General features: G+C 37.7%; 1 protein-coding gene across 1 annotated transcript in view; it reads right to left on the reverse strand.

The window, feature by feature from the left end:
• The window catches only part of LOC127812743 (uncharacterized), a 29,707-nt gene extending 19,526 nt beyond the window's left edge, over window positions 1-10,181 (reverse strand). The window contains 7 exon segments of the mRNA XM_052353264.1: window positions 3,445-3,674; window positions 3,810-3,945; window positions 4,827-5,356; window positions 5,861-7,448; window positions 8,343-8,463; window positions 8,716-9,181; window positions 9,224-10,181. Coding sequence (XP_052209224.1) covers window positions 3,445-3,674; window positions 3,810-3,945; window positions 4,827-5,356; window positions 5,861-7,448; window positions 8,343-8,463; window positions 8,716-9,181; window positions 9,224-10,181 — 4,029 coding nt within the window.
• Between the last annotated feature and the right edge of the window lie 228 nt (window positions 10,182-10,409).

Here is a 10,409-nt window from a genome sequence, read left to right on the forward strand (position 1 = left end):
AGGCCGTATATAATAAAAAGATAATATAAATAACATAATACAACTATATGGAAACAAAGGTTGAAGATTTAAGAGAGAAATTCTAAGAACGAAATCATATTGAAACTAAAGTGAAAATTTTGAGAGAGAAATCTCAAGAACATAACTATACTTTCATTATAGGAAAATTGAATGGTTACAAATGCACCCTAAGTGCTCTATTTATAGGGTAAAAGATGCAATAGAGACCACTCAATTATATAATTTAATAATACAAAATATCTAAAGAAAAATAAAATAACTAATTTAAAAATACAAAGATAAATAAAATATCTAACACATGATGTAAGCGATGATGTCATTCCAACTCATGATGTAAGCAATGATGTCACTCCAACCCATGATGTAAGCAATGATGTCATCAATTTGTGGGACTTGGGCTTTTCATATTTTTGGGCTTGGGCTTTCCTTGTGTTGGGCTTGGGCCTGGGCTTTCCATGTGTTGGGCTTGGGCCTGGGCTTTCCATATTTATATTATTATATATATATTATATTATTATATATATTATATTTAATTTTTTTATATTTTATATTTTTTTATATTAATATTTTTAAACATGCACAAAATTACAAAATGCATAATAATATTCAATTTAAACCATTTTAAAATCAAAATAAGGATGAAATTTTAATAAAATTTTTACAAAATTGATCACTAATCACACCCTCCAACTTAAACATTGCTAGTCCCATAGCAATTAAACTTTACACTGGCCAGATTTATTCACAATAATCACATGAATATAAAAATTTCAAATTCAAAACGGAAATACATAGAACAGAACAAGCCATCTGTCATACAGTCGAATATTCTAAATTAGATTTCGGTCAAAGGTTATACAATCTTAGGAATGGCAATTAGGATGATCATTATTCTACTTTATTCCCTCGAAGTTTCGACTTCAAACCTTACTATGGATTTTCCCTCAAATAAAAAAAATGATTCCTTGGGTGTACACACAAGGGAGCCACCGTTTTAAGAGTAAATGTAAAACAAGTTCAAACTCGGTGTCGTCCCAAATACAAAGAACGTATTTTCATGAAAGAATAGGGAATTTAACATAGCTTCATGACTGGAATAATGTCATAGATAAATAACTTCTGAATTTAAACAGAATTCTTTACTCTGAACTCGAATCCTAAGATCACATGATTTATAGCATCAAGAGGGACCAGACTGGGTTGTAATGGGGCTATGAGGTTAATACGAGTTGTCAAAGAAAAGGGTAAAGTGTGCAAAGGGTGTGTTGGGATTTTTTTTTTTTTTTTTTGACACTAATATCAAATTAAACATATTTTTTTCTTCAGCATTTATTTTGAAACACTCGTGCTGAAAAGCTAAGAGAACTTCCATTTTTTCTTTTTTTCTTTTTCTTTTTTTTTTCTTTTCTTTCTCTTTTTTTTTTTTTTTGTTTCTTTTTAATATGAAAGTACCGAGATAGACTGATTCCTAAAAACACACCAGGTTGGATAAACTTCATATGGTTCTAGGTTAGACGAGGGTAATGAAAGGAATTATGCTAAGAACAGCTCAAATGGGCTAGCAAGGGGGTTAATGTGAAGAAAGAAAAAGGTTAATAGGTCCAAATTGAAAGAAATTGATCCCCTATCATGCTTCTATAAAACGATGTTACTCAGTCAACTAATTCAGAGTTTGAAATCAGCCAAATTCATCCGCCATCATACTAGACATTCAAAGCAAATTGATGTTTTGAAGCTATTGAAAATATGAGATCAACAATAAAACGCATTTAGAATAAGTGTTATTTCACTCAGAATTAATGATCATTAGGCTCAAACACTCACTCGGGTAATAGTCTCCACTTCTGTTAAGGGATCATGCAGTGTGCTAATTACCATTGCCTTTGATTTTATGACCGATAAACCAATTTCTAATTATTGAACACCCGATGCATGCAAATCACTTATTCTAATCCCACATATCTACGGTTTCAAATAAGAAATTAATGCATTCATGATTCATACTGCAAATTCAACTGGCTATCAGTTTATAACTCCAAAGCTTTAGGGATAGCATTATTTAAAGCATGCACAATTTTTTGATTTTTAATAGGAGTAGATAAAAGTAAATAATTCGCATAAAATTACAAGCATGCAGTTACAAATTTACAGTTAAACATGGACTAGATAGTTCATAAATATACCTTACTCCCTCCAACTTGAATTGCAGTAATAAAATAGGGTTTGTTAGGTATACCTGTAACTCCACGAGTCTGTAAGTTTACTGTGAACTGCTAAATCTTTAACAAACAAGTGAGAATACCCTACATATATTTTTTATATTTTTTTTCTTTTTCACATCAAAATAAGAAAAATTCATGCAAGTCATATAATAAAGAGATGCGTCTCAAGAGTACAAAAAGTACTCCTTACTCAACCATCTTATCATAGACTTGCCTAACAACATTCCATAATTTTTTAAAACAAAACATAAAAAAATTCATGCAAGTCAAAATAAACAGATGCGTCTCAAGAGTACAAAAAGTACTCCTTACTCAGCCATGTTATCATAGACTTGCTCTCCTTAGAGGGATAAATCTAAATTAATCGGACCCCTTTTGCGCTTGCTTCCAATTACCTTAGACCAGTCTATCCGAGGCTCGTAAGGATCATGCTGTGGAACATAAGTGTGTAATTTCTCTAGTAGCTCCTCAATGGTGGATGCGGAAATGAGAATATTTCTTGCAGAAAGAGAAATGAACTTTTGTTCCACAGCCTGATCAAGAAAAGAGAGCAACCCATCAAAAAAATGGTTAATATTTAAAAGTCCAATGGGTTTGGTATGGAGATTGCTCTTGGCCCAGGAGATTATACAAAAGATTTCTTCAAGTGTACCAAAACCTCCTGGCAAAGCAATGAAGGCGTCTGACTGATAAATCTTACAAGCTATGCGCTCAGACATAGAAGTCGTTCTTATAAGTTGACCTCGTGTGTACCCGGAAATCTGTGGATCAGCCAAAGGGATTGGCATAATACCTACCACATATGATTGCCCAAGATGTGCAGCCTGTGAAACACATCCATTCAATCCACGACTTCCCCCTCCATAGACCAAATTAATTTTTCTCTCTCCCAATTTTATGCCAAGTTCGCTTGCTGCAAGTGTGTAACAAATATCTCTCCCAGGTTGAGAGCCACATAGTACACATATGGTATTGATTCGACGAACTGGCTGGCCTTCCATTTATGTTATTTCTTTATATATGCCCTGAAAGTAGAACTGGTTAAAGAGGTTTGGCAATCAAAAGTAACAACATAGAAATTCAACAATAAATAAACATAAACAAAAATCATGCGTATATACAAGTAGTTGTGATTGTGGCTCACATCTTCCTCTGGTTTTACGTCCAGAAACGGCTTAAACACCTTCTATGAAGCGGGGATAGGCTTCCCATCCAATTTTCTTATAGATTGGCAAACAGGGTCAATTATAGTCAGATTCCCAAGACTATAGCGTTGGTGGTCACTTCTAAACTGGGTCCATAAAGCAAGAATTTCTCGTTGCACTATTCCACACGGATGCGTCTCAAGAGTCAATCGGATATCATCCAAAGACTCCTTACTCAGCCCATCCTTTATGAAACAAATTTTATCATCTCGATTTATGGAAGTAAACCCCACAGATTTACATCGTGTGTTACAAGTCCATCGAGCACATTTGTGACAACCATTTAATCTTTTCGCTCTTCTTTTTTTCGAAAAACTACTATTTCCCAATCCTGGAAAATGCTTAAAACTAGGTGAGGTTTCGCCAAGAAATCTAACTTTTGCTTCAATTAACCAGCGAATATCCTCAGGGATATTTTTATACATCAACATCCGAAGTCTTTCACACCTAGTGGCATAAATCTTTTTTAAATCATTTTGTGGGAGAGATGGATAGTACTTACGAATTTTCAAGAGGTGAAGATTCATTTTTTTTTAAAACAGAACTATAGTAAAAGAAAAGTAAAACAAAATAATGAACCTTACAAAAGGAACGAGAGTACCTGATCGGAGAACAACACAAATGAGAGAAGACTGAGCTCAAAGAAGTGTGGCTTGCCTCATGCAGATACGGGGTCTCTTATAGGGCTGTGGAAGTCACCATTCCAACAACTACACTTGGCTCGAGACGTGCCACAAGTGCAGGGTCACGTCTGGCGTCTCCTTTTTCAACGTTCGGTGTTTTTTTTCAACGTTCCGCGTCTCCTTTTCCTTTATAGGGTAGTGTGTCGTTTCCTTTATAGGGCAGTGTGTCGTTTCCTTTATAGGGCAGTGTGATTTCTCTGCCCAAAAAATAAATAAATAGTTGTCATCGGCGTTGAGTTTGTCTCCTTCTTATATCGTTATATATATATATATATTAAGAAAATAAAGTTTTTATTTTATTATATATTTTTTAATAATTTTTTTTTTGAAGGGGCCTCATAAAATCAAAATCACATATACCACACAAAACAACAATTCCCACCTTACCCCCTAACTTGAATTGCGTATTGTCCTCAATCGACAATAATAGAAAAGATAGAGGATAGACATACCTGGCGGTCATCGATGCATGAATATGTGATGTTTTCTTCACCCTGAATAGCTACAGGGGTTGTTATTAATGTCCTGGACCTAAAGACATCCATTTAACCTAAATGGAAAGGTGGTCTTTTAACGTCAGATTCCCAGACGATACGAAACCTCTTTTACTCATTTAATGGTGGATCCCCTAAATCCACACTTCCTTCGTCTTCCTCATAACTATACTGATAAAGTTTCAACCTATGACCATTGACCTTAAGGCATTGCCCTGACTCTTGATTTTCAATTTCGAAAGCCCCATATTCCGAGATGGACTTGATTATGAAGGGGCCAACCCATCTTGATTTTAATTTTCCTGGGAATAAATGCAATCGAGAATCATACAAAAGTACCTGTTGCCCAACATGAAAGCTTTTCCTAATGATGCGTCAGTCATGCAACTCTTTCATGCGAAGCTTAGCCAGTCGTGCATTTTCAAATGCATCGTTTCTTATTTCATCAAGCTCATTTAATTGGAGCTTCCTAGAGAAGCCTGCTTCGGTCAAACTTTTGTTGATTCTTTGAATTGCCCAATATGCTCTATGTTCAATTTCCACGGGAAGATGAAAAGGTTTACCATACACTAATCTATATGGAGACATTCCCAAGATCGTTTTATATGCAGTCCTATATGCCCAAAGAGTGTCTACTAATCTCAAAGACCAATCTTTGCGATTGGTGGCAACGGTCTTTTCTAAGATATGTTTAATCTCCCTATTAGCTAGCTCAGCCTGACCACTGGTTTGGGGATGGTACGGCGTGGAAATCTTGTGCAACACACCATATTTTTTCATGAGACCTGCCACGACCTTGTTACAAAAATGGGAACCCCCATCACTAATGATCGCTCGTGGCATCCCAAACCGACTAAAAATGTTTTCCCTTAAAAATTTCACCACAATCCTATGGTCATTGCTCCTTGTCGGGATTGCCTCAACCCATTTGGACACATAGTCAACAGCAAGTAAGATATACTCATGCCCAAACGAACTAACAAATGGACCCATAAAGTCTATACCCCAGCAGTCAAAGACTTCTAACACCTGGATTGGTTGTAATGGCATCATGTTTCTCTTGGATAGACTGCCTAGTTTTTGACATCGATCACAACTTGAACAAAATCTGTACACATCCTTAAATAATGTTGGCCAATAAAATCCACTTTGTAGAATTTTTGCAACTGTTTTCTTGATGGAAAAATGGCCTCCACAAGCAAGAGTGTGACAAAAATTTATGACACTTTGTTGTTCATGATTAGGGATGCATCTGCGAATGATTTGGTCAGGACAATATTTGAACAGATACGGGTCATCCCAGAAAAATGTCACCACCTTCCTAAAAAAATTTTCTTTATCTAGTTTGGACCAATAATCTAGGATCTGTCTAGTGACTAGATAATTTGCTATATCAGCGTACCATGGAAAGGTGAGTGGTTCAGTTTGAGTGTTTGTTTGAAACAATTGTTCGTCAGGAAAGGAATCTTGGATTGGGTTTTCAAATTGATTAAGATTTTGGCATGGTAGACGAGACAAGTGATCGGCTACCACATTTTCTACCCCTTTTTTGTCTCTGATCTCGATATGGAATTCTTGTAACAATAAGATCCATCTAAGGAGACGGGGTTTTGCATCTTGCTTTGTTAATAAATATTTAAGAGCAGCATGGTCAGTAAAAACAATCACCAGTGACCCCACGAGGTAAGACCGAAATTTGTCTAGGGCGTAGACAACTGCTAGCAACTCTTTATCTGTCGTGGTGTAGTTCTTTTGAGCCTCATTAAGAGTTTTGCTAGCGTAATATATCACATAAGGTTTCTTGTCTTTCCTCTGACCTAACACGGCTCCTATCGCGTAATCACTGGCGTCACACATAAGCTCAAATGGTAGGGACCAATCAGGGGACTGAATGATAGGTGCAGAAACAAGTGAGTTTTTTAATTTCTCAAAAGCAGCTTGACACTTACTGGTCCACTCAAAGGGCATGTCTAGGACTAAAAGGCGACATAAAGGTTTGGCTATGGCACTGAATGAAGCAATAAAGCGCCTATAAAAACCAGCATGGCCAAGAAAAGACCTAACATCCCTCACATTCTTTGGGGCGGGTAATTTTTGAATTAATTCAACCTTAAACTGATCGACCTCAATACCCTTAGAAGAAACAATGTGTCCTAAGACACTTCCTTGAGTGACCATGAAGTGGCACTTCTCCCAATTTAGCACTAAATGCGTTTCCTTGCACCTCTCTAAGACTCTTTCTAAATTTTTCAGACAACTATTAAAGCTATCTCCATACACTGAGAAGTCATCCATGAAAACTTCCACCACATTCTCTACCAATTCACTAAAAATGCTCATCACGCATCTTTGAAATGTTGCAGGGGCATTGCATAGACCGAATGGCATTCGTCTGTAAGCAAATGTCCCAAATGGACAAGTGAATGTGGTCTTCTCCTGATCCTCTAACGCAATTTCTATTTGATTATACCCAGAGTACCCATCCAAGAAGCAGTAGAAGGCATGTCCCGCTATTCTCTCTAAGACTTGATCTAGAAATGGAAGCGGAAAATGATCCTTCCTTATCACAGAGTTGAGCTTCCTATAATCAATGCACATACGCCATCCAGTCTGGATGCGCGTAGGGATGAGCTCATTGTTCTCATTTGCTATCACAGTGACTCCTGACTTCTTAGGTACAACTTGAGTCGGACTGACCCATTTGGAATCTGAGATGGGGTAGATGATACCTGCATCTAACAGTTTAAGAACCTCTCCCCGGATAACTTCTTTCATGTTCGGGTTCAAACGCCTTTGCATTTGCCTTACAGGTTTTGCATTTTCCTCTAAGAATATCCTATGGGTGCAGGTGAGGGGGCTAATGCCATGTAGGTCAGAGATAGACCATCCTATAGCTTTTTTGTGCATTCTGAGGAGATCTAGTAATGCTTCCTCTTGATGCAATTCTAGGCTTGATGAAATCACTACTGGCAAAGACTCTCTTTCACCTAAGAATGCGTACTTAAGGTGATTCGGCAATGGTTTTCTCTCAAGTTGGGGTGGACGAACCAAAGATGGTGTGGTTTCATTCCCAGGTAATTTCAATGGCTCTAAGCCAAGCATCAGTTGTGTGATCACCCTGGCTGACTCAACGTCAGGCTCTATCCCTTTCGAAGTTTGCTTCTCTAATTTATAAATAACCTGCTCATAAAGAGCCTCCTCAAAGTATTCTTCACTTAAGGTCTGGATTAAATCTACTTCCTCCAATTCCATTTCATCATTTGGTTGCTTAGTTACCTTGAAAACATTCATCTCCACTGTCATATTCCCAAATGATAGTTTCATGATCCCATTCCTACAATTGATGATTGCATTCGAAGTATCAAGGAATGGTCTCCCTAGGATAACGGGAATAGGTGACTGAGGACCCTGGTGGGGCTGGGTATCTAAGACAATAAAGTCCACTGGGAAATAGAATTTGTCCACTTGGATTAGGACATCCTCCACAATCCCACGAGGAACTTTTACTAATCGGTCAGCCAATTGAAGAGTGACCCTAGTGGGCTTGAGTTCTCCTAACCCTAGTTGCTGATAGACACTGAAAGGCAACAGATTGACACTAGCCCCTAGGTCAAGAAGTGCTTGGTCGACTTTTTGGCTTCCAATTATGCAAGCAATGGTAGGACATCCTGGGTCCTTGTACTTTGGAGGGGTCTTAAATTGAAGGATAGCACTTACTTGTTCTGTTAAGAATGTTTTTTCCCGCACATTGATTTTTCTTTTGACTGTACAGAGATCCTTCAAAAACTTAGCATACGAAGGTGTTTGCTTAATTGCATCCAATAAAGGAATGTTTATCCTTACTTGTTTGAATACTTCGTATATGTCTGCATTTGTTTTATCTCTTTTTGATTGGGTTAATTTTTGAGGAAAGGGTGGTCGAGGTTCAAATTTGGATCTCTCTTCAACACTCTTCCCTTTTTCCTTTTTCTTTCTCTCTTTCTCTCTTTCTTCCTTCTCAGCTTTCTTTTTACCCTCTTTACTTCCTTCATTCACTTCCTCATCATTCATTTCATCATGCCCTTGGTCTTTTTTACTAGTGGTAGGCCACATTGTCCTAGGGTCCTTAGGTTTCTCAATTACTTTCCCACTCCTAAGGACAGTGACAGACTGGACTTGTTCATGATTCTCACTAGATGACCCTTCGGCTCTATGGGCTTGACCTACGGGGTTCGGACTTGGTTGTGAGGGAAACTTTCCTAGTTCTCTAACACTCAAGGTCTGAGTCAACTTAGTTAGCTGACTTCTCATGTCTTCTAGAGCCCTATTTGTTTGTTCTTGAAACTTGGCTACTTGGGTATTAGTTCCTATTTGACCTTGCATGAATTGTTGTAGGGTGTCCTCTAGAGATCTCTTATGAGGAGGTTGATATGCACCAGATGACCCTTGGTTTGGTTGGTAAGACTGTGGCTGTGAGGGGAATGGTGCATGGGGTTGGGCGGCAGAATCATTTCTCCATGAAAAATTAGGGTGATTACGGGAGTTGGGGTGGTATGTATTGGAATTAGGATTGTACCCTAAGTAGTTCCCACTCTGATTCTGATTCTGATAAGGCCTACCCTCTGTCTGACGTGGTTGTGCTCCAGATGCTTGGCCATAGAGGACCTCTTTAAAAGCAGGAATGGTAGGACAATCTTCTGTCATATGGCCATTCGTCTCACAAACCACGCAAAGGACTTCCACCTCATGGACGGCCTTGGTTTTTTTTAACTCTAATTCTTCCATCTTCTTTGTTAATGCTGTTAACCGGGCATTGATGTTATCACTTTCACTTATTTGAAATTTTCCTCGAGGTTGTGGACTGACATGCTCTCTTGAGTCTTCCAAAGACAATGGACTTACCTCCCAATTCCTAGTATTCTCAGCTAAAGTGTCGAAAAAGTGAAAAGCTTCTTCAGGTGTCTTCTCATAAAATTCACCATTGCACATGGTCGACACTAACATCTTAAGGTTGGGGGTTAAGGAATCATGAAAAAAACTAACCACCCGCCACTGCTCAAAAGCATGATGTGGGCAAGTAAGAAGTAGATCTTTGAAACGATCCCAAGCTTGAGCAAATGACTCGGTGGGTTTACAAGCAAAGTTCATCATTTGTCTTTGAAGGGATGCTGTCCTATTGGCCGGAAAGTATTTCTTTAAAAATTTAGTTTGCATTTCTCTCCATGTTCCTATTGATCTCGACTCTAATGTGTTTAACCACATTTTAGCTTTGTCTTTTAATGAAAATGGGAACAATTTTAGCCTCACAGTATCCTCATTGACATTCTGATCGACACAAGTGCCGCAGACCTCTTCAAATTCTCTCATGTGAGTGTACGGATTTTCCAAATCCATACCATGAAAAGTAGGTAACATCTGAATGGTACCCGGTTTAAAGTTGAATCTATGATGGTTAACTGGAAGTACAATGCAAGAGGGAGTAGTTTGCCTCAGAGGGTGCAAATAGTCCCTGAGAGGTCGAAGCATTTCAGCTCCCAAGGGATCTTGATCAACATGATCACCCCCTTGAGCAGACATGTTATCATTTTGTTGAGACATTAGAGATTGTGAATGGACTTCTTGTTCTAGCACTCTACCTGATCTAAGTCTCATACACTGTTTAGTAACTAAAAGTTACCTAACAAGTTTTTTTTTTTTTTTAAGTATATAGATTTTTTTTCCTTATCTTTAAAATATTTATTTTTTTTTTTGTTTTTTTTTTAAAAGTAGTAAAACAACAAAAATAACACACTAAGTTACCAATTA

Source organism: Diospyros lotus, chromosome 11, assembly GCF_014633365.1.
Source record: "Diospyros lotus cultivar Yz01 chromosome 11, ASM1463336v1, whole genome shotgun sequence".
NCBI lineage: Eukaryota > Viridiplantae > Streptophyta > Magnoliopsida > Ericales > Ebenaceae > Diospyros > Diospyros lotus.